The 26873-nt window shown below is 57.5% G+C and overlaps 1 protein-coding gene across 7 annotated transcripts in view; it reads left to right on the top strand.

The window, feature by feature from the left end:
• LINGO1 (leucine rich repeat and Ig domain containing 1) overlaps positions 1–24932 on the top strand; it is a 202191-nt gene extending 177259 nt beyond the window's left edge. For 6 of the 7 annotated variants that reach the window (XM_050799965.1, XM_050799964.1, XM_050799967.1 and 3 more), the window contains one exon: positions 22060–24932. In XM_050799965.1, coding sequence (XP_050655922.1) covers positions 22072–23916 — 1845 coding nt within the window. In that variant the 5' untranslated portion in view covers positions 22060–22071 and the 3' untranslated portion in view covers positions 23917–24932. Of the gene's footprint in view, positions 1–5416; positions 6025–22059 lie in introns of those variants that run through there. The other variant, XM_050799962.1, reaches the window with a different exon arrangement.
• The last annotated feature ends 1941 nt before the right edge of the window (positions 24933–26873 follow it).

Genomic DNA, 26873 nt, shown 5'->3' with positions numbered 1-26873 from the left:
GGAGGGACTTCAGCGGGTAGTGCTGAGGGACGCTTCACTGACTGGCCCCAGACCAATTCCTTGCTTCTCAGCCACTGTAGACACAGCAGCCAGGCCACCCAGTGCAGAAGGGCTTAAGTTAATAAACTTAAGTGCAGAAGGGCTGTGGCAGCACTGAGTGGGGGCCAGGCCCAGACCTCATTTCTCTGCCAGGGCTTCTGTCATGAGTCCTCCAAGAGCCTTTGGGCCTCCCCTGATTCCCGGTGAGATTCCCAGTAGGGGAGGCTGCTGACTACGTTACTTCTAGACAAGTGACATGTCACTGGTGCTGAAACATTTCCACGGAGGCATGGGTGGCCAAAGCCCCAAGGTGAGAGAGAGTAAGAAGTGTGGATTCAAGAGTATCCCTGCCCCCATACCCTGGCCCTCCTCTCTAGGGAAATCCACTGGGCCTTCCTGATTAAGAGACTTCAGTCAGGTGTAATTTACAGACATCAGACCCTCGAATCAGGGCTCTGGGCTGGCTGTGGAAACTGGAGGAGGCAAGGTCAATGCATGCCCTCAGGGTGTTCCTGATTCTCAGGGGACAGAGAATGTGGTCCAGATGTCTCTGAGTCAGAATGCTGAAAGGGACCTTAGGATACAGTCCTGACTTTACAGAGGAGGGGTCAGGAGGCAGCCAGTGACCATGACAGTCAGTATGATCACCTAAAAATACCTGTGTTTATCAGGCTCCTACCGCATCGGCATCAGGTAGATACCAGCCACACATTAAGTCATGAGACCCTCACACCACCCCCATGAAACTGACATTATCTCACAGAGGAGGAAACTGAGACTCAGGAAGGTGCCCAGGGACACATAGCCCCACCTGAGGGGAAAGTGAGGTTCTCAGAGCAGGTTTTTGGAAGGAAGGGGACACACAGGGACTTGAATTGGAAGGGGAGAGGATTTGAGGGGCTGAGAAAGGTGTCGATGACAAGACAAGCATGAAGTAAATGCCAGGGAAGAGGGTGCCCCAGTTAAGGGGGTGGGCCTCCCACACCCTTGCCCTTGAGTCTTGGCCTCAGCCTACACCCACCATGGATGCTCCTTGGGAACCTGCATATCTCCACACCAACTTGGGCCAGCCACTGTGGGAAGAGGACCCCTCCAGGTGAGCCCCTCTGCCTTCCCCATGTTGGATGCCCCATGCAGGATGTGGAGGATCCAGACTTGGGCAGCAGTGGATGAGGGACTTTCCTTTAAGATACCCAGGCCTGACCCTTTGTGACATGCTTACATGGGAAGCTCGTGTCCTTAAGTCCCCTCTGACTCTCGAGGAGGGGGTCAGGAGGGGACAGGAAGGCTGTATACCTGGCCACATCTCCAGGACCACCTCCAAGAAGGGACTGTCCCGCTAGCCCCTTCAGGTGTTTCCATCCCTGGCTGGCCTCCACAGTGCACCAGCACACGGTCTGACCTATGGATTTTCTGCCACTTCTCGATCCACTTCACTCTAGCCTAGTACTTCATTACACAGCGGCCCCAGCAACCCCGGCATGGAGGGCTTTGGGTCGCTGTGGTGGCTTCTGGAGGCTACATGGCCCCCAGCTTCTGGGCTTCAGCCTTTTAGGGGCTCAGGGTCATCCAAGGAGCCCTGAACTTAGAGACCCCCCAGGGCAACCCCTCATTGCATAGCTGGGGAATCTTTGGCCCAGGGAGGGGCTGTGATCCCCTCAAGGTCATACAGCAAGTTAATAAGTTAACTTGTGGCATAAAGTAGAACACGGGGTCCACCTGAGCACCCAGCTCCACAGGGCCCACGAGCTGGATATTGGTTCCACCTCACTCTCCCAGCCCTGCTCCATGCCCAATGTCAGCTGCCCAGCCCCCACTCGCCACCCAGGCTCCTGGTCTTTGTTTTTCTTGCTAATTAGAGGTCTCAGCAATGACTGTGCTGTCCCAGCCATTTTAGAGCCGTCATTAATTTCAAGTGCCTTCAGAAATAATCATCATCGTAAAACCCTGCGAGCTACTGGGATGCCAGTGGATAGGACCAGCATAGAGCAGGCATGTAGGCAGGCCTGTGTGCGCCACCCTCTCCTTTATGTGCCTGGGGGACCCTTGGTCCTCACCCCAGCTCCGCCGCCTGCCTTCTCAGCCTCTTTGTGAGGGGAGAGCAGGACTAACATCAGATACACACAGAGCTTCAAAGCCCAGCTGTAACTCATGCACAGAGTGAACTTGAACAAGTCACCAGCCCTCCCAGAACCTCAGTCTTCTCATTTGTACAGTAGGGACAGCAATGCCAATCTCGCAGAGAGACGAAGATGTGAAGTGTGGCTGAGTCTGGCTTATAGTAAGGGCTGAATACATGTTGGAGGGCCTTATCCCCTCCTCCTGTGTTCCCCGGCAAACCCATTCCAGCTTCTCCGCTTTGCAGTGAGCAGTCAGGCTGGCTCCTTCCAGCCACCGGCTCCTGCTTTATTGGGACTTGCTGAGTTCTCAGCCTGCAGCCAGGGTCTGCTGTGTGCCCACCTATGAGACACGCAGTCTCAAACCTGCTCTTGGGAGCTCCTAGTGTAAGGATAGAGGGAAAAGACTGGGGCCCTGCCTCTAAGGTCATTTCAGTCTGGGAAGAGGAGGCAGGAATAGAAGAGATGGGTCTTGGTTAGGTTTTAAAGCACAGGTAGAAATCAGGGAAAAGGCATGGCACGAGTGGGCCAGCGGCCTGGGGTGCGGGGGAACATTCTTCAGCTGTAGCTCCTGGACATGATCCCCTGGTTGTGCCAGAGAAGACTTGGACTGGCCATTCCGCTGTGTCACATTCTCCATGGCCCTGGGACCCCTGAGAGGACTCTGCTGGGAACCACCCCACCAGACAGGAGAGGAGAGATTCCTCTTCCACAGCTCATGCAGAGGTGACTGGTGGGGACCCAGTGACAGACCCCCTTTTCCTGGAGTCTCTAGGTGACAAGGTCAGGGGCCCATACTCTCACCAGGCCCAAGCTAGACCCTAAAAAAGCCCTCTCCTCCAGGTTGTTCCCCCAAAGCTCCCCATCGTTTCCACTGGAATAAAACAGGGAGAGCTGGGAGAGGTCATGTCTTTTGGAGACAAAGGGAAGGAGTAATGGCTTGGATGCCATTGACAGTGGAGAACCGAGGCCAAGGGGCCCGTCCTCCCAGACACAGCTCTGTGGTCCGAGGCGCGGAGGGTTAGGGTTATTGAGGGCGCCAGAATACCCCAACCCAGGACCCCAGAATACCCCAACCCAGGATCCCAGCTTCCTCCGGTAGCACCTGGGGCTTGGGGGGTGGAAGGACTGGTCTCTCCCCCATTTCTCCGGCGAGATCACTGAGGCAGGGAGCAGGTGAGTCGGGGGCGGAGAGATGTGGTGGCCGCGCCTTGCGTGCGTCAGTCACCGCACCAGGAATAGCCCTCGCCCCCGCCCCCGCCCCCCAGCGGGACTGCGCGCCCGCCGGGTGCCTGGCGGAGCCTTTACGCAGAAGCCAGCGAGCGTCTATTCCTGTCGGGCTGGTGGGAGGAGGCGGCGCGGGAGGGCGGGAGCGCACGGGTAGCTCACAAACAGCCGGGGTGGGGGGGCTGGGGAGTCTGGAGAGGGGTCCAGGCAGCGCGGAGTTGAGGGACCGGGGAGCCGCCTGCGCTGGGCCCTGAGAGGGAGGGGGACTCCTGTGCTTCCCTCCCCGCTTCCCCTCCCACCTGTAAGTCCTTCTGCCGAGCCTGCCCCCTGCTGGTCCACTCAGCCCTAGAAGGCGAGTCCAATTCCCTTTCCGTGCCTTGCTGTGTGTGCCTTGCTGGCTGTGTGACCATGGGCAGAGCCTGGAACCTCTCTGGGCCTGGGTTTTCCTCCCTCTGTCACAGGGGAACAATAGTGCCTCCCCCAGAGTTGCTGGAGGGTGAACATACAGTTCACAGTTGAGCATATCATGGACACCTGCTAGGAGGCGGCTCTAGCTAGGCCTAGGATGAGGATGGGAGACAGGAGAAAGTGCTCCAGACAGGACTGTCCAGAGCAACGGTGTGCCAAAGAGACTGAGAAGTACCCAGAAATGGTGCCCCTGGAACAGAAGGTCTGTGCAAGTCTTTGGGCTGTGCTTGAGGCAGAACAGCGAAGAAACAAGGTGCTGTTGGGGGTGGGGAGAGGTCCCTCCGTGGCAGCCAGGCATCTCTGCAATGATGTCGGGCAGGGGGTGTCACTGGAAGTGGGATTCCAGGGTCTGCCCCAGAATCGGAGAGGCTTTAGGCTAGATCCCCTCCCCCAGCCTCAGCTGCCCCTGTGGACTCAAGCTATTAGGATTATTCTTGTGCTAATGGGTTGTTCCCAGCAGTGGAGAAGGGATGCCTGTGCCGGGTGGTGTCAGCATTGATGGTTATTCTAATAAAACTGGCTTGGTGTTAAAGGGCGTCTGGCTTCAAGGAGATGGAGGGGGTAGTACAGGGAAAACAGGTGAGGTCCTGAGAGTGGTAACCTACTCTGCAGGCTTTGCCAAGACATCCCTGCTGGCCTAGTTTCTGTATCTGAGTTTCAAGGAGGATCTGGATCTCCGAGGAGAGGTCCCATTCCTTGGGCCCATCTGAAGTTGTGGCCCCAGCCGAGGATCCCCGGGACCGTTCCGGGAGGAGGGAACAGTCAAGCCCAGACGGAGGCTCTGCGCTGCCCTCTGCTGGCCGCTGGGTGCAGAGCCTCCGGACGGAGCGGGTCAGAGAGGCCTGCCGCCCTCTGCTGGGCAGGAAGCCAGGCTGGGCGGGGACCCTGGCCGCGAGGAGGTACGCGAGACCCCGCTCCTGGGTAGAGCTGCCGGGCCAGCGCGGCTTCCTCGCCGTCCCCTGGAGCTTCCCATTCTGACTGACTCGCCCTCCCGCGCCAGGATGTGGACCCTGCAGGCTCACTGACTTTCCGAGAAGAGGGAACAGGGCCAGGACGGGGGCTCCCGGTCGGCCTCCTATGCCGCCCTCCAAACAACCCTGTTCGGGTGGGGAGCCCTGTCCGTCCTCGTGCGTGTGTTCGTCCACAGCCCAGTTAACACGTGTAAACACACTGGCGCGCTCACATGCACACGCATGTGGCCACACAAAATCACACACAACGGTGTGCGCGCATACACCCAGGGAGGACCACACGTCGGACTCCCAGAGACCCGGCTGGCCCGGGACTCGCCCTGAGCCCCGAACCCGGAGGGGCGCGGCCGTGTGCAGAGCTGGAGCGCCTGGCTGGTGCGCCCCTCGCCTGCGCCCCCCTGCCTGTTTCGCTGCCCTAAACGTGCAGGGCAGCGGCTGGGGCGCCCCTCGCTCTCCGCCCCCTCCGCTGAAAGGAGACGAGTCACCCCCCAACCACCACCACCAGGTTTTGCGGCCGCGCCTTCTCCTCCCCCGCCCGGCTCCCGCCGCTCGCTCGCTCCCTCCTCCCTCGGTCCCTCCTCCCTCCCTGGCTCGCTCCTAGCGCTCCCTCCCCGCGCCGCTGCAGAGCGCGGAGCCCGAGCGGGAGCCGGCGCGGGAGCCGGAGCGGGCGGCGGACGACAGCGCAGGCGGCGGCGGCGGCGGTGGGTCCCGGTCCTGGCCCCGGAGGGCGCGGAGTCCCCACCCGCGCCGCTCCGGCCCCTCTACCGACGCGGGGCGCCGAGCAGCATGCGCGGCCGCTGCCCGCCGGCCCCGGCCCCGCGGCGGAGCGCGCCCGGCCTCGACCCCGGCCCCAGCGGCAGAGGCGGCGGCGGCGGCTCCGGGCCGGCCCAGGGCGCTGAAGCAGGCTCGCGGAGCCCCTGTAGCGCATCCTGAGCGCACCTGCCCCTCCGCCCGCCGGGGCCGCGGCCTCCCGCCTCCCCATTCCTGAGCCCCGGCCCCGGCTCTGGCTCGGCTCCCGCCCGCGCGGGGCGGACAGACAGACGGCCAGCCCCGCGAGGGCGCGCGGACTGCCGGGCGGAGGTGTCGGAGGAGGAGGAGACGGAGGAGGGGGCTGGGCAGGGGCTGGGGCCTGGCCGGGCCGGCTGGAGAGACATGCGATTGGTGACCGAGCCGAGCGGACCGAAGGCGCGCCCGAGATGCAGGTGAGCCAGGCGGCCGCGGCCGAGCCCCAAGCGGGCAGCCCCGCGGCGAGCGCCCCTGGGGGCCGCCGTCGGCCCTGGCTGCGCCCTCCTGGGGTTGCAGGGCACCTCGGTGCCACCCAGACCTCCTTTGGGGTCACAGGCCCGATTTCCCCTCAAGCCTCAGAAATGAAGATTCTTCCTTTCCCACCTCCCCTCCCTCCAACCCCAACAAATTCAGGGTTTGTAAGCTGGGAGCCTGGAGCTGGGGCGGGGTCCCCACGGGTGTCCCAGCCCTGCTCTGGTCTTCCCTCCCTGTCCCCCCTCCCATTCTGAGTATTGGTCACTCTAGAGGGTAAGCCCCCTGCTCAGCCCTGGGTAGGTACCTCCCTTCGTGGACCCCAGGTGACCCCAGGCAGCCCCCATCAGCGCCAGACACTCCCTAGCTGGTGGACACAGGTCAGGGACTGGATTTCTCCACAAGCTCCAGCCTGGATGGCAGCTCCCCACCACACACAAGCATCGCCCCTTTCCAGCTCCAGCCCAGTGAAAAGGAGATGGGGAGGAGGGAGAGTGGAGGGAAAGGAGTTGGGGACCGGGAGAGCCCAGGAACCCTTTAGGGGCCTCCCCTTTGTCTGCGTTCAGCCTGGGCTTCTCACCTCCTCCTGCCCCACTTTTCATTCTAAGGCAGAGCGGGTGGGAGGTGGGAACCAGCTGAGAAGAGGGAGGTAAGGAGGGAGCCTCCTGCTCCCCCTCACGCCCTTTTCGGGGTGGGCTGTGGGCTCTCTGCTCTCAAGGCATGCCAGGAGATGTGTCCCTCCGGGCGGATCCCACTTTGAGGAGGGGTGGGGCCAGGTCAGTGGGCAGCCCCCTCCAGGTTCCTGCTGGGGTCGCAGCCGGGTCCAGCCCGACTGTGCCAGCACCTCCTCTTTGTTCTCAGAGGCCTTGGGATTGGGGTGGGGGAGAAGGGAGTCTGAGAGGATGGGAACGGCTCTGCCCTGAGCGGGTGGGAGTGCAGGAGGCCCTGAGGTGGGGCCTGTGGCATCTGGACAGCCCCTTCCTGCTCGCCCAGCCCTCCATCAGTCCTCTGCTTGGCTTGGGCAGCCAGAGGGCGCATAGCCCAGCCTGGCCCGCAGCTCTGGGCTCAACCCTGCTGGTCATTATGCCAGCGGCTTCAGCACGGGTGCCTCCCATGCCCAGGGAGCAATGAGCCGGGACACCCAGGCGGCAGAGAGCCTGGGGCTTCCCCAGATCCAGCGCAGAGTGTCAGTGAGGAGAAGAGGGCCAGCTGCTCCCAGACCCTTTGTCCTTGTATAAGCCAGGAAGGAGCTCAAAATCCTCACGCCTCTGGGAAGGCGCTAGCAGCAGGTCTACTGGGACAGCATGCCTGTCCTTCCTGCTTTCTACCCATGGCCCAAGGTGGGAAGGAGAGTATAGGGTGGCACAGGGGAGAGACCAAGAACTCCTTGGAACCGTGCTGAAAGAGGGCACGGACTCAGATCGGGGCTCCCAGCAGCACCCAGCTGCCCCTCCTGGAAGGGGCTTAGCGAAGGCACGGACAGGCCCCCTGTGGTGTTCTGGTTGTCTCTGGCCCCCTCACCACCCCCTGATAATTTAAGTGTGAGCCCGTGGGTAGGGCTTAGTTAAAGCTGCAGTGGTCCCCAGGGTCTGGAGTTAGAGTGGGAACCAGCTTTTAGGGGAATGGGCATGTGCTCAAAGCCAAGGGCCCTGTGTGACTGGGAGGGAGGTGGAGAGACTACGCCTTGCAATAGTCCTCTTTCACCTGGGCTCATCTTCATCCTCTGCCCTCTGGGCATCCATTTTTCCTATATTGGGTATTGTTTTCTAAAACCCAGACTCCCAGAGGGACCTCCCCCACCCCACTCCCCAAAAAAACAACCCTTGTGGAGGCGGGTGGTTGTTCTGCATGAGGCCGGACGGGATCCCTGGTGCCAGTGAGGGCTCCTGTGGTGCTGCTTTTCAGGCGCCTGTGGAAGCAGATATCTGGAGAAGCACAATTGGGGTTGGGGTGTGTTCCTGTTGGGAGAGAAGGCAGTGCAGTCATTCGTGCAGTGTCCCAAGGAGGCCTGAGGCAGCGTGTCGGTGGGAGGGGAGAGGAAGTGGAACAGGGAAGGGCCAGGGAGGGGGGTGCAGTAGGTGTGGTGGTTTCAGAGTCAGAACCTTAGCTTGCTGGCTGGAGTCTTCTTGGGCTAGCTGTCCTGTGTGTGGCACTCTGTGAAAGTGGCCTTCCAGCCCCACCCACCTCCATGGTTAGCCTCTGGAGGCTTTCTGTTCTGTTTCCACCAGTTCCGCCACGTATCCACCCATCCTCACCTGGCTTGGCCCTGCATCCCTTCACAAGAGGTCCTTTCCTCTCTTTCTCCTGACCCCCTCCTCCAAGAAGCCTCTGCCTGCTTCAGGTCACTGCCCCTCCTTCCCCAGTCACCCACAGTATAAAACCACACTTGTTTGCACTGAATATTGTACCAGCCCAGTCACGCATGCATTTGTTCTGGACATCCTAACCAAGCTGCCTGCTCGGCTCTGGGCTAAGCATGATCTGCCTTGAACACCCTGAGCAATCCTAGTACCCTTCCTTTGGCCCTCCTGCCTGGCCCCTGGGATGGGACAGACCCTTGGAGGTACAAGAGAGTAGCTGTTGGCTAGTGGCAAGGACTACCTGTGCATGAATGCACAGAGCTAGGTGATGTCAAAGATGCCCCAGGCAGGAGTTGGGAAGAGACAAACGGTACTCACTAGCCCACACAGACGCTCAGAGAAGGGTGGGATTTCTCCCTGGGGGTTAAGGTTGTCAGAGGTGCTTTAGGAAGAGAGGGAGACTGGCTGAGTCCTAGGGAAGTAGCAGACTGCAGAGACACAGAAAGCAGGGGACTCCAGAATCAGGGAAGATTCTTTGTAGAAAGAGTGTGAGAAGGCAGGTTCATTTTCCAATACATTTGAGGCATTCTTGATGCTGACCTTTGTTTAGTTGTGGATGAATGAATGAATGAATGAATGAATGAACAAGTGAATGAATGAACGAATGAATATCCCTGGGTGCTGTATGGGCTCAGTAGAGCTGTGCTGACAACAATCTACTTGTGTGTGTTCAGTTTCTTCAATGTTATTTCATAGCGAAGTTGTCAAGAGTGTGGACCCCGGAGCCAAAAGCCTGGGCTCAAGTCTCAGCTCCACCACTGCCTAGTTCTGTAACTTTGGGCAAGTTGCTTAATCTCTCTGGGCCTGTCTCCTTATCCATAAAGTGAGGGTAACAATAGTATTCACCTCAAGGGAGGATGTGACAATTAGGTGTGCTAACATATGCAAAACATTTAGAACAGTGCCTGGTACACAATAAGCCCTTAAGAAGTGCTAGCTACTCATAGTTTACATCAGTGATATGCTCATGATCTTATCCTTGTAGGTGGTAGGTGCAGAGGTTTGATTTTATACCTAAGAAAACAGAGCCAGAGAGGTGGTGAGTGACTTGCTCTAAGTCCCCAGCTTGCAAGCCTGCGGTTCAGTCTAGAATGCGTCCTTCCTGACCTCTAGGCTGCGGCTGTTACTCACTAATCCAGGCCTAGCCTGTTAATTAATTAATCGAGGCATTTAGTATTAATCATAGTAGTAGTAATAATACTATAATGAACACTGTTACCCTACTCTCCAACTTAAACACCAGCAATCCAATAATGATGTACACCTTCCCATGTGCTCCTGCACACCCCGTCCCATCACCTCTTTTTCAATGACTACTCTAAATCATATATTTAACAATCCCTTGCCTCTTTAAAATTATATATTTTAACATATATAAGTAGTTCTGTTTTAGTTATTTTTGAACTTTATAAAAAGAGCATGAACTGTATGCAGTCCTCTGGAATTTACCTTTTTTCTTCATCACATTTAAGCTTCATCTATATTGTGAATAATAGATGTAGCTCATTTTTACTGATGTATAATGTTCTGTCATGTGATCCTAAAAGTGTAATTAACATTCTCCTACCAATGGGCATTTAAGTTATTTCCATTTTTTGCTCTTAGAAACAGTACTGCCAGGAACCTTCTCCTCCCATCTCTGAGGCAACGTGCAGTGTCTCTGGGGCACAGAGCTAGGAGTGGAATTGCTGGCCTGTAGGGCATGTTCACATTCACCCTTACTAGGATATTTGCCAAAGTGTTTTCCAAATTGGTTAGACCAGTTTGTGTCACCCCAGCAGGAGATGAGGGTTCCCATTGCACCCCATCCTGATTAACACTTGGTATTGTCAGGGGGCTTGATTTTTACTGATTGAATGAATGTAAGATGGTATTTCATGATGGCCTTGATTTGCATTTCTGGAATTCAAGGTTTCTGGCATATGAAATGGGGGTTGAGATGGGCAGCAGCCAGTGTGTACTGGGTGCTCACTAAGCAGTCATCCCATCGGCACCCAATCCCCCAGTTGTGGGAATGCTGTCTCTACCATCCCTGAAGTCTGGGATGGGTACAAGCAATCAGGGAGGACTCCACAAGCAAGTGGGATGAAGGAGGAGCAAGAAGGGCTTAAGTCCCTGCATGTTTAGTGCAAACAAAGGATAGCAAATTCCAGGAACCCCAGAGGTTTTGTGTTTATCCCAGGATGGGAAGGAGTAGTCCTAACTTAGGAGGTGGAGGGAGCCTGTGTTTCATTATTTCAGCATCCCCACCTCCTGCACAGCCGCCCTGTGCACCTGGCATGAGGCCTGGCATTGGTGAGTGCTTAATAAGAGTTTGGTGACCCAGGGAATGAACCCCGGATGGAACACATGTGTGCTTGCTCCTCCTCCATTCTCACTTCCTTGGGGAGTCCTCTCTGACTGCTCCTGCTCATGGATGGAATGAGGGGTGGCTGAGCAAGGTGACTCCTGGGCATTGCAGGGCCCCCACACGCGAGGCCCTCCAGATCCCTGCTGGTCCAGAGGGTCTGAGAAGCTGGGTGCTGCCAGGCTAATTTGGAGCAGCTTCCTCTGCCAGCCTGGTGCACCAACGATTGATTCCACGCTGCCTTTCCCGCCTGGGCCTGGGCCCCTGGAGCTGGTTAAAGACGAGCACCGGGGCTGGCGGAATAATTATGCCTATTTCATGTGACACCCAAATTGATTGCCGCCAGGGTGACATTACCAGGGCATTGTTCCTCATCTCCAACCTCTTATTACATGTTATTAGGGTGTGTGGTGTGTGTGTTTTTCTATTTTTTCCCATTTCGGGGAATTAATCTCTCTCTGCCACCTCCTCTGCTTCCCTCTGCAGAAAACCTGCTCTCGGCTCTGGGAGGGGGTGGGGGCCTGGCCAGCATGTTTCTTCTGCCTAGCCCGGTGCAGGACAGCAGATGGCGGGGATGGGGAAGCGGGGGGGCGGGGACCAGCTATCTCAAGTCCCTTTACTTGGGTGCAACACAGGGGCATCTCAGAGCTGAGAGGGGCTACTGAGGTATAGATCCCAGCAGAGGAGGCCTCCTGTAGTCGCTTTAATCCATGGTCTCAGCTTGCATGCCTCCCATGATGGGCTGCTCACTTACCACTGAGGCAGACCTTCTGTCCTGAGCCATGTAATGTCTCATCGGATTCCTCAAACTGAGCCGAACGTGGGTCTTGGCTCCCCTCTCTGGGCCTGCAGTGGACCTTTGCAGCCTCTGCCTTGATACGCTCCTTAGAGATTTGCAGAGGTGCCAGTTCCTCCCCCAAGTCTGGGCTTCTTATGAACGGGCAGCTGGGTGGTAGCGTCCATTGTGCCTGAACAGGACACTCCTCCTGTGTGTGTCTGACTGGAGCCTCCATCACCTCCTGGATACTGGGCTCAGTTTACCAGGTTGGAAAAATGGACTCTGGCAGTGGCGTGGCCAAGATTCATTTGAGTGGAGAGGGCTTTGAACTGCCAGTGCTGGGAGAGAGGCAAGTGTTTTATTTATAATCTGCCTGTCCATGTTATACAGAACTCACTGGACCTTGGTTTGTGATGTTTTAGAGGGTTATTTTTCACTCTTCCCCTTTTGAGGCAGAAATAACCCAAACTCTCACCTGTCCGTGACCCAGCCCTGCCATGGGGTGGCCATGTGACCCTTGTATGATGTTGGGGACAGAAGGTGGCTGCGGTTGGGAGGCTGGGGTCCTTCCAAGGCCCTAGCCCAGAGATGCTGTGGGATGTTGGACAAGTCCCTGATGCTCCTGGGCCTCAGTTTCCTCATCTGTGTGAGGGTCTCTAAGGGTGTTATGCCTTTGGAACCAAACAAGCTCAGGACCTTGGACAGGTGAACTAATGGCTCAGAGCCTCAGTGTCCTCATTAGTGAAGTGGGTGTGTAGCGTGGTGAGGGGTGGTGGGGTCATTCAGCAAAGCACTGTGTGTGCTCGATATAAATGTCTCTTCCTCTCCCTCTCCCGGAACTCTCCACCCCCAGCAGTGAGGACAGTGTGAAGTCTGCTGTCCCCACTTCCCAGTGAGGAATTTGTGGTCCCCAGAGGTAAAGCCACTTGCGCAAGATCACGTAGCTCAGCAGTCCCCTGAACCTGAATCAGAAGGAGGCAGTATGCAGGAGTGGGCAGGACAGCTGGGCGTCTGACTGCCTCAGGCCCAGTCCCAGCTCTGCCACTCATCACTGTGGGACTTTGGGCAAGGTGCATCACCTCTTGGTGCCTCAGTTCTCTAATCAGTAAAATGGGGATAATACCAGCCTCTTAGGGTGGTTATGGAGATCAGACAGGTTCATGCCTGGCGCATAGCCAATGCTATGTTAGTGTTAGCTTTAAAAAAAAAAAAGGCACTGTAGGGAAGTGATGAAGAGCATGGACTCTGGAACAAAACCATTGGGGTTCAAATCATGCTAACACTGACCCCCAGCGAGTTATGGAACCTCTTTGTGCTTCGCTTTTTCCATCTGCAAAATGGGGATAATGGCAGCACTTACCTCAATGGGTTTGTGTGAGATTAAATGAATTTTTATATGCAAAGTGCTTGAAATAATGCCTGGCACACCGAAGGCCACCTATGAGGGTTTTACCAATCATCATTCTCATCATCATTCTATTTAGCTCTCTGGCTAATCCCAAATCCCAGGCTAATTCCACCACACCTCTCAGCCTCTCGCTGCCAGCCTCAGTCTATGAGGCTGTGACACCCCCCACCCCAAGCACAAGGCCTATAGCTCTCCCAGGTGGGGGTTGACTGGTTTCCAGGCCTGAGCTGTTCCCAAATAGAGAGGCCCTGAGGGCTGGGGCTGCAGAGAGGGGTCCCCCTGGGAGCCCCAGGAAGATGTGAGAGGACCAATGGGGATGTGGCAAGCATGTCCCAAGGGGCCACTGGCCTGGGCAGGGGATGGCGCTGGGGGCCTTGAGGGGCATCTTCCTGTCCCCAAGAGCCTGGGTTGGCATCTCAAGACATGAGAAGGGAGATACTGGGGTGCAGGACTGGGGTTGTCCTTGGGTCCCCCTCAGGTCATCCCCCCAAATAGGCACTTACCTGCCTCACTTCAGCTCTGGGACAGCTCCCATCCAAGTGGGGGTACTGGGCAACCTTGTGCAAGGGGCAGGAAGGGCCCAGAGTGGTCCAGGACTCCCCCGAGATCACACAGCAGGGCGGGGTACACTGGACGCAGCCCACTTTACTCACCCAGAATGGGCCTCCTGTTGGCCCTGCCCAACTCCCACTCCTCTCCACCAAGCCTGCCGCTCCTGGAGGGCAGAGCCTATATATAGAAGCCTTGAAACACTCAGATGCTCTGACAATTAAAATTCATAATTTATCCCACAAATGGCCGGGGGCTGCGAGCTGGCCGGAAGGCTGGCAGCTCTCGAGATGACTGTGCCCTGGTGAGCTGGACAGGGGCATTCCTCCCTTCAGTGCAGGGCGGCCGAGTGCTTGCCCAGGGTGACCCAGGACAGACAGGCAGACAGCCACACCATGCCCAGTCGGCACCCTCCAGCGGGCGCTGAGGCCAGTGAGCACATGTGGGAGAGGATGGAGCTTCCCAGAGCGCACCTAAGTGATGGTGCTGGGGGCCAGAGAGTGGGGGAGGAGGGGCAGCCAACACACACACACACATACACAGAGGCCACTCACACACACACACACACACGCAGACACACCACACTCACAGACACAGCACACAGGCCACTCACACACACACCCCACACACACACAGAGGCCACTCACACACACACACGCAGACACACCACTCTCACAGACACAGCACACAGGCCACTCACACACACACACACACACATACACAGAGGCCACTCACACACACACACGCAGATACACCACACTCACAGACACAGCACACAGGCCACTCACACACACACCCCCCACACACACAGAGGCCACTCACACATACACAGAGGCCACACACACCACACTCACACAGAGGCCACTCACACACACACAAGCCACTCACACACATTCACACACACTCACACACACACAGACACCCCGGGGACCCAACAACTTTTTGCCAGAACCAAGAGCGAGAGGAAAATAAAGAATTATACACGACAAAGGACATGACCTCAGTTTTCTTCCAGGTTGATTTTTCTGTCCCCATGGGGGGCTGAGGAGGAGGAGGGGAAAGGGGGGGCAGGTGGGGGCAGGGCGGACCAGCCCCCAGAGAGACGGCCAGACACAGGCTGCCTGGTCCGGCTGGTGGAGCCGCGCACTCTGCCAGGCTTTCTCCTGCAGGAGCTCAGCCTGGGCGCAGGACTGCAACTCTCAGGGTCCGCCTTCCAGCCTCACCACCTCCCCATGGACCAGGAGGCAGCTCCCAAGATTAGACTGGCCAATGACGGAATTGTTTCTCCCATTAGCAGCTCCTACCTTATGCCATTATCAGCCATTCACACCTCAGCGGGGATTAGCCCTGGAAAGCCAGAATGGAGCATCTTTAAAAGGAGTCCAGGGACCGGGGTCAGGATTTGGGCTAGGAGAGAAGCCATTAGGAGTCCCAGGATGCTCTCAAGTTGACCAGGCCACAAGTCCCTTCCCGACTACACACCTTTGCTCTCACTGTTCCCTCTGTGGAACGTGCCCTCCCCCTGCCTCTTTCTAGGCCTGTGGGAAATGTTCGTATTTCAGCCTGAGCTCACATAGCACCTCCCCTCACCACAAAGCCTTCCTTCATTACGAGCTAGGTTAGGAGTTGGAGAGCAGAGTGCGAGTCCTGCCCCTCGCAGCAGTTGTCTGGTGGGCTCTCTCTGCTCCTTTGAGGTGGGCGCGTCTGCAGGCAGGGCCTGGGAGTGTGGAGCTGTATCAGGCCCGGTCCCACTTCGGAGGCTCTCAGTCTGGGGGCCACAGGAGAGGAGGCTGCAGAAGTGCCAACGGAGCTGGGAGAAGCCCAGCAGCAGTGCGGGCAGAGGGTGGCCAGAGATCCAGAGGGGACCCACCAGAGGCTGTCCCTTCTTCCCAGGCTAGAGGAGAGCCCCCAGGGGAGAGACCCTGGGCTGCTTCTGAAGGCCAAGTAGGAGGCCTCTAGGCATGGGGAATGGATGGTTGGCCACTGCGACAGAAGGAAAGACCCAGGCCGGGGTGACCGTCACAGTCCTCTCTAGATGGGCCCCACTGCGCCTCCACTTCTGGCCACTTGACCCCAGTCATCTCTGAGCAGGCGCAGTTCCCACTAACACACTTTATCATTTCCTGAAACGGATCCGTCATACTGAAGCTGAAGCAAAGAAGGGACCTCAGGCAGGCAGGGACTCGGGGAGAGGACAAGTCACAAGGAGCCCAGGCTGGGCCTTGCCTCTTCTTTGGTGATCTGGCGTGAGTCCCCTCACCTTTCTGAGTCTCCCTCCCCACCTGGATATGGAAGTGCTCAGACTCACCTGGTGGAGTGGCGAAGATGGGGCTGTGTTAACAGGCCCCAGGCCGACATGCACAGGTGGTGGGGGCTGGGAGAGTGGTTGTGCCTGCAGAGCAAGCTCTGGCCTCTGTCTCTCCCTTCCCTGCCCCCAGCCTGTGTCCCTATCTTTCTCCCCTCCTCCCGCTCTGCTTTCTCTGCCTCTCTCTTCCTCTCCTCTGCAGCCTTACCCACCACGTGTCTCCTGGGTGTCTCCTGGTCTCTGACTCTTTCCCTCTCCTGCTCTCCCCATCAGTTCTTGGCAGTGGATCTGGGCAGAGCCCTGGGCAGACTTTCCAAAGTGCTCTAGCCCCCTTCCCAGGCCTGCCGTCCTCCTCGCTCCATCCCTCCTGCTGCCCACTCACTCACAGGCACAGCAGGCATCAAGGCAAGACGAAGACTGCACACACCTCCTCGTTTCCCCACCTCCTCATTTCCCCATGAGGAACTGCCCCGGCCACACAGCCAGGCTGAGCTCCCAGACGACCCTGGGCCCCAGCCTTCATGGGGCAGATGCCTCCATGCCAGATTGCATGCCTGTGTGCTGGGGGGGGGGGGTCCCTGCGGTCCCTGAGGAACGCTGAGTGGGAGCACTATGAAATACTGATACCATAAACCTAAAATAACTCAGCTTGCCATTCTGTGCTTCAGCCAGCCCCACATTAGGTGAGATTGAGGCCCAGGCGGCAGCAGCAGGCACAGGAAAGAAAGGCGTGTGGAGGAAAAACAGTGAGCACACATGGTGCGTGTAACACACCGTTTTCTGGAAGTTGGGGAAAGGCTTTTGTCAGGTTTTGGGGCAGATGCCTGTCCCCAATTGCTTTTGTCGGGTTTGTGGGCAGATGCCTAGCTCTCTGAGGACTAGGGCCTTCCCTCAGCCCTGGGGCCTCACCCTATCTCCACCCTGACAGGACAGCCCCTCCCCTGGCCTGGCCTGCAGAGTCTAAGCGCTGTGTCACATCAGGCAGCTCTTGGAGCAGGCAGCCCAGCTAGGAGACAGAGCTCTGCCACCCTCTAGCTTTGTGACCCAGGCCCAGGGCAAGCAAATTCCCTTTTCAGAACCTTTGTTCTTCTCATTTGTAAAATGGGTAAGAAAGATCTCTTTTGAAAGCATTCCTGAGACAATATGTATAAAACCCCAAACCTTGGCTGGGCACAGTGGCTCATGCCTGTGATCCCAGCACTTTGGGAGGCTGAGGTGGGTGGATCACTTGAGGTCAGGAGTTCGAGACCAGCCTGGCCAACATGGTGAAACCCTGTCTCTATTAAAAATACAAAAATTAGCCTGGCGTAGTGGTGGACACCTGTAATCACAGCTATTTGGGAGGCTGAGGCCAAAGAATTGCTTGAACCTGGGAGACAGAGGTCGCAGTGAGCCAAGATCTTGCCACTGCACTCCAGCCTGGGCAATACAGCAAGACTCCCATCTTAAAAAAAAAGCCCCAAACCTGGCCCATAGCCAGGGCTGTCCAAATGTTAGTCCCTCCCCTTTTCTAAAGAAGGTGCCTGGTGGATGAGCCTGTAGAGAGGATGCTGTGGGGGAGTCATGCCCCTGCCCCCGTGGGCCTCCAGATGCTGCCTGTGACTCCTGAGCATCTGCCTGTGACTCCAGATGCTGCACAGAGTGACTCCTGAGCCCTCTCAGTGTTCTCTGAACCTGTCCATGGGTGATCCCAGGCCCCTTCCATCTCCCCTAATTACCCTCCTTCACCCTGAGACCCTGGGGGCACACCCTGAATGTGATGCCCCAAGGAAGGAAGCCCACCATCCTGAGCCACCCCCCGCCCCCAGAGAGATTTTTCCAGCCCCAGTGAAACTGCAGTTTTTGGCCTGAGCCTCCCATTTCCCTTTACCCTTAAGGAAGGTTTGAGGATGTCGACCTTCCAGCTGGAAAAGGGCTAGTTTCTGGTGGCGGTACCCTCAGGGATCCTGAAGTGGAGCCCTTACTGTGCACGCCAGAGTGGGCAGGCATCACTGAGGCATCACTCTCTAGCAGGCTGGCCACAGAGAACTGCATGTGTCAGGGAGCGTTGCCTGAACCAGGCCGTATCTGCCCCAGGACATGAAGGAGGGTGTGACCGGTGGCCAGCAGCCTGTCCCTTCCACTGTGGGGCAGCACAGGGCCTGGGGCAGCCCTCTGCAGTGCTGGTCTGATGGCTCAGGGTCCCCCACTGACCTGAGCCTGGGAAGGACTCTGGATGCTTTTGGGTCTGTGTGTGGTGCTCCAGGCACAGCTCTCTGCTGCCTGCCCACCTGCCTGCCTTTGATGTTTTATTTCCTTTGTATTTATTGGTCCAATTTTTAAACTCTTACCCTTGCAGGAAGCCCTTCGGGGGCAAGGATCCAAAATAAAACACTGATTAAAATGCATAAAATACCTCTTCTTGACAGTTGCAGGAGTAGCAGGCAGAATGAACGGTGCCAGGATGGCAGGAGCGGCACATTGCCCACTCAGCAGTTTGGGTGACCCCTCAGACGTGACTCTGCCACCATCCATAGATGACAGGGACCCCATGGGGGTGGGAGACCAGGAGACTAGGCCCAGCGGGCTGTGCCCTTGCTGTGCCATCTTGGGCAGGCATCCTAGCCTCTCTCAAGCTTCAGCTTCCCCACCGTTAGGGCAGCTGCATGTAAGAGGCATGGGATGCGGCATCTCAGAGCCCATACCCTCCCAGAGCTGTCCTGCTCCCACGGAGCATGGCCCATGGCTCTGTGGGACCAACTGCCAGGCCTGGGGTGGCAGCTGTACAGGGCAAGGCTGACCAGCTTTTCTACCAATGTATTTCTTTTTTATTTTATTTTATTTATTGTTTTTACAGATGGAGAGTCTTGCTCTATTGCCCAGGCTGGAATGCAGTGGCACAATCACAGTTCACTGTAGCCTCAAACTCCTGGGCTCGAGGGATTCTCCCACTTCAGTCTCCCTGAGTAGTTGGGACTATAGGTGTGCCCCACTATGCCTGGCTAATTGTTAAATTTTTGTGGGAGATGGGTATCTCACTATGTTGCCGAGCCTGGTCTTGAGCTCCTGGCTTCAAGTGATCCTCCTGCCTCAACCTCCTGAGTAGCTGGGATTACAATGGGATAACAGTGGGATTGCAGCACCACCATGCCCGGCTTCCAACATACTTCAATTCCTCAGGTCTCTCATTGCTCAGTGGGCCTGATCGAGGGTTAGCCCCATCAGCAGGGCTTCCACCCCTGCAAAAACTCACTCATGCACATGTTTCCTTTCAAAGAACATTCGTGGGGGTGTGTTCTGTGCCACACTTCACTGAGCTACAGACACACTCTCTGCCCTTGAGCACCTCACTCTCTAGCAGGTGAGACACACACCCATGACTGAGCCAGGATTAAACATACATTACAGGAGAGATGCCAAATGCTGAGGCTTTAGAGCATGTTTCCCTCTTTGCTTAAGGTCACTAGGAAGCTCTCACCTTTTGTCATTAGGCAGGACTTGGTGGCATTCTTTCCTGACTGGCTTCCCTTTTTTAGCTTTTATCTTTTTATCATCTTGTAGCATAATTTTTCTGTCAGTTGGTTCAAATCACTTTGGGAATGAGGTGTGCTATACACCAATTACATAAAATCACTACTATAAGAATAACAATGTTGGGGACAAGAGGTGATATCTGACTGAGTAGGTCAAGGATGGCCTCCTGGAGGAGGTGGCCTTTGGGGTGGAAGGTTACAAAGACTGCTGGGGCAGGAGTCTGGGACAGTTCTCCAGAAGAAGATGACTTAGAGATAGGAGTGTGCAGGACAAAGTGGGGAGGGCCAGGTGTCTTTGCTCAGGGACTGGTGGGAAAAGAGGAAAAGAGTGCTCAGGGCAGGTTGAGGACAGGTGGTGCAAGCTTCCTGTGTGCCAGATTCGTGTCTGTATGAGAGGGGCTTACCAGCACCTCGGGGTGGCCTGTGTCCTCACTAGCCCCCTTCATTCCCCAGCCTTCTCTCCAGCAGCTCCTGCCACCCACCAGCCCAGCCCTAAGCTGGATGCTAAAAGTCCTATTTACCTATTGAGGTCCCCAGCCTCACACCCGTGCCAGCCCCAGCTGCTGGCCCAATTACTTATTGATCGCCTGTCAGGATGTTTGCTTTTCTGGTGGGTCACTGGAGCGTGTGTGACTGTGGAAAATAGCCTGGTGGGAGTGGGGTGGGGAGAAGCGGAACTGCAGAAGAGCCTGGAGAGAGGATGAGAGGGGCCAAAGGGAGGGTCAGGGTGGACAAAGCCCTTGGGGATGACAAAACCCTTGCAGATTCCATAACATGTCAGTGACACCCTGAGTCCTCTCTGCTTAATCAGTGACTTAATCAACAACCACGAAGCTCCCGTCAGTCCTGGGAGACTGGTGGAGCATTTGCAAGTGTGTGGCTTTGTGGACAGACCAGAGCTCCCACCCCAGAACTGCTCCCTCTACTGGCTGGGTGTCCTTGGACAGCCACAACCTCTCTGAGCCTCAGTTGCCTTGATGGCTGATGCATGGAATGACAAGGATGGATGGCCTGTGGCCATGAGAGCAGGGGCTGTGTGAGGTGTGGGAAGGTGTGGGAAAAGGGCCTGAGCTAGGGTGGAGAGGGGACATGCAGTCTGGGCCTCCCCCTCCTGCAGTGAGCCCCCTCCGGGCCATGAGTTCAGCGTGTGGACACGGCAGCAAAGCCCCAGGGGCACTGGAGGCTGGAGTGGAGGAGCGGGAGTGGGTCCTTACCCCACCAGCAGCGAGATGACTGCCGCTTGGCTCCCAGAGGCCATCCGATCCACCCGTGGAGCAGCTCCTAGGGTCTGACCTACCTTACCCCCACCCCCCTACTCACATTCTTTGCCAGGCCAGTTTCCCATGGGGGTGGATGGAGAGAGAGGAGGGAAGGAGGAGACGGGAGGCAGTTCGGGGCAGAAGTGGGGACAAGTGGCCTCTGAACAGGGGGTGGGAGAGGGTCATGGAGGCTCCCACATACCCCTTGCTCACTCCACCTGCAGCCTATATGCAAACTGGACCCCGCTCCTTGCGCGGTTTCTCCTATCACCACCCCTCAAGCCCTGCATGGCTTCAGGGCCCAGCTTGAACAAGCCTCGGTGCTGTAGCAGGGGCAGACTCCTCCGGGGTTGCCTGGCTGCCCTGGCCTGTGGGAATCTGCACCTTCCTCAGACAAGCAGCTGTACTAGGAAAAAGGTGATGGGAGCCCTGAGAGACAGGCAGGTGAAGGCTGGAGAGGGTTTTTAAGGGGAGCACACTTCACTTCTTATTGGGTATCAGAAAACACTCCTTAGAGCAGTGGACTTCAATTAGGCCTTGAGGATGGAATTTCAACAGCCAAGGAAGGGGCGTTGCCGGAGGAAAGAACTGCAGGAGCCAAAACCGGGAGGCGGGAAAAAAGATTCTCCAGGCACTGGGCTCAGGAGCCTGAGCTGGGTCACCAATGGGACCCAGAGGAAGAGGAGAGTCACAGATCCCACCAGGAGTCCAGGCTGGATTTGGATTTGCAGGTGCAGGGGGCGGGGGGAGGGTAGCTTCAAGGCTGGGCCTTCTGGATGAGGTGTCCTCCAGCAATCCAGGAACCCCCTGGGTGACAGACCTGTGAACAGTGCCAGGTGCCATTGGTTTACTGCAGACCCAGCTACAGAGCTGATGGGGAGGGGGGATGGTGTCTGCACCTGGGGAGGCTCAGGGCTCAGGGCTGAGTGAGTGGGGCCCCCAGCAGCCTCAGAAGCCCTGGCCATGCAGGCTGGGGTCTAGCCACACTTCTGGCTGCTCTGGCTTCTTGGGGGCTGTTCCTAGAGGCCTCAGCCCTTGAGCCCCTTTGATTCCCCACTGTGAGCCCAAGGGCGGCTCAGCAGGTCTGGTTTTATCCCTGATGAGCACCAGGGGAACTGTGACTCTGGGCAGGGTGTGTGCGTGGAGTCAACCGCCTGTGAAATGTAAAGGAGATGGCGCCAATGCCAGGCTCTTTGAGGTGACCTGTCCCTTCCCTGAGCCCCTCCATCCCAAGGGTGCTGGGAGGGTCCTTTGGGAAGACTCCAGGCAGGGTAAGAGGCAAGGAGGAGGCAGCATGAGGAGGCCAGGGGCCCTTCTGGCATGGGCATCTGGACCCTGCCTCTCTATCTGCATCAGGGTCATCGTGACAGGGCAGGAGGGGGCCCAGGTGGCTTGGGGTGGGGTCCAGACACACACTGCCCTCTAACTGCCACTTCTGTCCTGTGCTTGCCCCCTGCTGCAGGTGAGCGAGAGGATGCTGGCGGGGGGCGTGAGGAGCATGCCCAGCCCCCTCCTGGCCTGCTGGCAGCCCATCCTCCTGCTGGTGCTGGGCTCGGTGCTGTCAGGCTCGGCCACAGGCTGCCCTCCCCGCTGCGAGTGCTCCGCCCAGGACCGGGCTGTGCTCTGCCACCGCAAGCGCTTTGTGGCAGTGCCTGAGGGCATCCCCACGGAGACGCGCCTGCTGGACCTGGGGAAGAACCGCATCAAAACGCTCAACCAGGACGAGTTCGCCAGCTTCCCGCACCTGGAGGAGCTGGAGCTCAACGAGAACATCGTGAGCGCCGTGGAGCCTGGCGCCTTCAACAACCTTTTCAACCTCCGGACGCTGGGTCTCCGCAGCAACCGCCTGAAGCTCATCCCGCTGGGCGTCTTCACTGGCCTCAGCAACTTGACCAAGCTGGACATCAGCGAGAACAAGATCGTTATCCTGCTGGACTACATGTTCCAGGACCTGTACAACCTCAAGTCACTGGAGGTTGGCGACAATGACCTCGTCTACATCTCCCACCGCGCCTTCAGCGGCCTCAACAGCCTGGAGCAGCTGACGCTGGAGAAATGCAACCTGACCTCCATCCCCACCGAGGCGCTGTCCCACCTGCACGGCCTCATCGTCCTGAGGCTCCGGCACCTCAACATCAATGCCATCCGGGACTACTCCTTCAAGAGGTTGTACCGACTCAAGGTCTTGGAGATCTCCCACTGGCCCTACTTGGACACCATGACACCCAACTGCCTCTACGGCCTCAACCTGACGTCCCTGTCCATCACACACTGCAATCTGACCGCTGTGCCCTACCTGGCCGTCCGCCACCTGGTCTATCTCCGCTTCCTCAACCTCTCCTACAACCCCATCAGCACCATTGAGGGCTCCATGTTGCATGAGCTGCTCCGGCTGCAGGAGATCCAGCTGGTGGGCGGGCAGCTGGCCATGGTGGAGCCCTATGCCTTCCGCGGCCTCAACTACCTGCGCGTGCTCAATGTCTCTGGCAACCAGCTGACCACGCTGGAAGAATCAGTCTTCCACTCGGTGGGCAACCTGGAGACGCTCATCCTGGACTCCAACCCACTGGCCTGCGACTGTCGGCTCCTGTGGGTGTTCCGGCGCCGCTGGCGGCTCAACTTCAACCGGCAGCAGCCCACGTGCGCCACGCCCGAGTTCGTCCAGGGCAAGGAGTTCAAGGACTTCCCTGATGTGCTACTGCCCAACTACTTCACCTGCCGCCGCGCCCGCATCCGGGATCGCAAGGCCCAGCAGGTGTTTGTGGATGAGGGCCACACGGTGCAGTTTGTGTGCCGGGCCGATGGCGACCCGCCGCCCGCCATCCTCTGGCTCTCACCCCGAAAGCACCTGGTCTCAGCCAAGAGCAATGGGCGGCTCACAGTCTTCCCTGATGGCACGCTGGAGGTGCGCTACGCCCAGGTACAGGACAATGGCACGTACCTGTGCATCGCGGCCAATGCAGGCGGCAACGACTCCATGCCCGCCCACCTGCATGTGCGCAGCTACTCACCCGACTGGCCCCATCAGCCCAACAAGACCTTCGCCTTCATCTCCAACCAGCCGGGCGAGGGAGAGGCCAACAGCACCCGAGCCACTGTGCCTTTCCCCTTCGACATCAAGACCCTCATCATCGCCACCACCATGGGCTTCATCTCTTTCCTGGGCGTCGTCCTCTTCTGCCTGGTGCTGCTGTTTCTCTGGAGCCGGGGCAAGGGCAACACGAAGCACAACATCGAGATCGAGTATGTCCCCCGAAAGTCGGACGCAGGCATCAGCTCCGCCGACGCGCCCCGCAAGTTCAACATGAAGATGATATGAGGCCAGGGCGGGGGGCAGGGACCCCCAAGCGGCTGGGCAGGGGAAGGGGCCTGGCCGCCACCTGCTCACTCTCTAGTCCTTCCCACCTCCTCCCTACCTTCTACACACGTTCTCTTTCTCCCTCCCGCCTCCGTCCCCTGCTGCCCCCCGCCAGCCCTCACCACCTGCCCTCCTTCTACCAGGACCTCAGAAGCCCAGGCCTGGGGACCCCACCTGCACAGGGGCATTGACAGACTGGAGTTGAAAGCCGATGAACCGACACGCGGCAGAGTCAATAATTCAATAAAAAAGTTACGAACTTTCTCTGTAACTTGGGTTTCAATAATTATGGATTTTTATGAAAACTTGAAATAATAAAAAGAGAAAAAAACTATTTCCTATAGCTAGTCGGAATGCAAACTTTTGACGTCCTGATTGATCCAGGGCCCTCTTCCAACTCAGTTTCTTGTTTTTCTCTTCCTCCTCCTCCTCTTCTTCCTCCTTTCTCTTCTCTTCCCCTGTGGGGAGGGATCACTCAGGAAAACAGGAAAGGAGGTTCCAGCCCCACCCACCTGCTCACCCCGCCCCAGGCGCCATCAGGAGCAGGCTAGGGGGCAGGCCTGGGCCCAGCTCCGGGCTGGCTTTTTGCAGGGAGCGGGTGGAGGGGACAGGTCTGCCAATGGGGGTGGGAGCCTGTCTGCTGGGCTGCCAGGCAGCACTACTGCCAGGGGTGGGAGCCTGGCTTGGGTGTGGCTGAGACTCTGGACAGGGGCTGGGGTCCTCCTGGGGGACAGCACAGTTAGTGCAGAGAGCCAGGGGCTGGAGGTGGGGCCAACCCCAGCCTCTGGTCCCAGCTCTGCTGCTCACTTGCTGTGTGGCCTCAAGCAGGTCACTGGCCTCTCTGGGCCTCAGTCTCCACATCTGTATAAATGGGAACATTACCCCCTGCCCTGCCTACCTCACAGGGCTGTTGTGAGGAATTGATGAGATGATGTATGTGAAACACTTTGTAACCTGTAAAGCGCTGTGCACACGTGTGGGTGACTGTTCTCATTATGGTCATTATTATCTCACTGTGGGGGATGGGGCTGCCGAGGGTCCCTTCATGAGGGTAGGGCTGGGGTGTGTCAAGGGGAGTGGCGCTCCAGGGACTTCCAGAGGCTCCTCCTAGGACAGCAGCTGGGGTTGTGGCCGGCAGCACTGGCTGGAGAGGGGGGCTCTAGACCTGAAGGGGATCCTGAGGCCGTGGGCATAGGGAGTCCCTCACCTCTGGTCTGGTGGTGGGTCTGACTGCCAGGCCTGATAACAGCTCTACAGGGCTCAAGGCTTAGCTCCCCAGAAGCTGGAGGCCCCCTATAGCATTGGCCTGGACTGATGCAAGGATTGGGAGCACCAAACTCTGCCCAAGCCTTCTTTGCACAGCATTTATCAAGCACCTACTGTATGCCATTTCCCATGTAGAGTGCCCAGGCTGTGGGGACTGGGGGAAGCAGTTCTGGGACTGCCCTTGAGGCTTCCCAGGCCCAGTCTGGCCCCGTCTTCCACCAGGGGCCAGAGGTCTGAGCCTGTCCTGGGCTGTTAGGGCTTCTGGGTTTGGGGCTGGGATCTGCCTGCACATGAGCAGACCCAGAGGCTCAGAAAACAGCTCCCCACCTGCTGCTTCCAGCCCTGCCCATTCAAACCAAACCCAGCAGCTTCAAACTTGACCCTGGAGAGGGGTGCCCCCAACAACAGAGTGTGAAGAGCCAGGCAGTCACCTTGTAAGTTTCCCATCGGCCACGGACCTTGACCCACAAAGCTGGGCCAGTAGGTCCACCAATCTCTGTCAGGAAGGAAGGGCTTCGGGCTCAGGGAGGCCTGGTTTCTCCCCTCAGGGCTCCCTCTTTCCTTGGGAACTCCTTGGGTTCAGCCCCATAGTGGACCCAAGAATGGACTGTTGCTCATTCTTCAGGCTAGGGGAGAACTCCAGCGATATAAGAATCAATGGGCACAGACGCAGCTGAACATGGAGCAGGAGCAATAGGGAAGTCAGCCCTCACAGCAGGAGACTTCCGGGATGCAGCTTCTCCCACCAGGGTTCTTCCCAGAGCCCACGCCCCCACCCAAACTCGCACAGCTACATGCCTATCACCTTCTAAACCAAACCTCGGGTGGGATGACATGGTGGGCGGAGTCTGGTATGGAGTTGGCACTCAATCACTTATTCATTCATTTAATCTAAAGGCATCTCTGAGAGGCTGGTTGCCTCCTGGTTCCAGCTGAAGCAGTTGATAGCCGTAGCTGGGCCAGCCTGCCCTCTCCCCCATCTCCCAACCACCACCTAAGACTGTCCCTGGTTCTGGGGGAGGCTCAAGCCCTCTGAACTATGGCTTTATCCCCTGAGAAGAAACAGGATCCTCTGCCCATAGGATCCTGGACTATTGGTGTGCAACTGTTGAGGGTCCCTGTGGGCAGCCTAGACTGGTGATTATAAGGCTATAAGGTTTGAGGTCAGGTCTGAGTTTGAGTTCCAGTTCCAGCACTTACCAGCTGCTCAGCATTGTTAACGCCTCTGAGCCCCAGACTTCTCGCCTGTAAACACTTGTTCGGGTCATTAGGAGGATGAAATGAAGGCACATGGGTTGGCTTGTGGATCGGTGCAGTGCCTGCCATTCAGTCAGTCCTCTACCACTGGCAATGGTGATGATGACCCCACCCTTACACAGATGCAGAAGGGGTGGGCCAGAGAGGGTGGCAGCTTATCCTAAGTCGCACAGCTTCTAAGTGACCGATCTGGGGCCTGGTTCCAGACTCCCAGAGCCATAGACTTCTAAAACTGACTCAAGGCTTCTCAGAGCCACTTCTGGGCAGGAGAGCATTCAGAGGAGCACGAGGGACAGGGGGAGGGGTCCTTGGGTGTGTATACAACAGGAGGCCACGTGAGTCTTCAAGAACCCCACAAGCCTGCCCCTCCTCCCAGGAGAGACTGGCGCACAGGC

The sequence above is a fragment of the Macaca thibetana genome, chromosome 7, assembly GCF_024542745.1.
Source record: "Macaca thibetana thibetana isolate TM-01 chromosome 7, ASM2454274v1, whole genome shotgun sequence".
NCBI lineage: Eukaryota > Metazoa > Chordata > Mammalia > Primates > Cercopithecidae > Macaca > Macaca thibetana.
The sequence above is the reverse complement of the archived record's forward strand: the minus strand, read 5'-3'. Positions and strand labels throughout refer to the sequence as shown.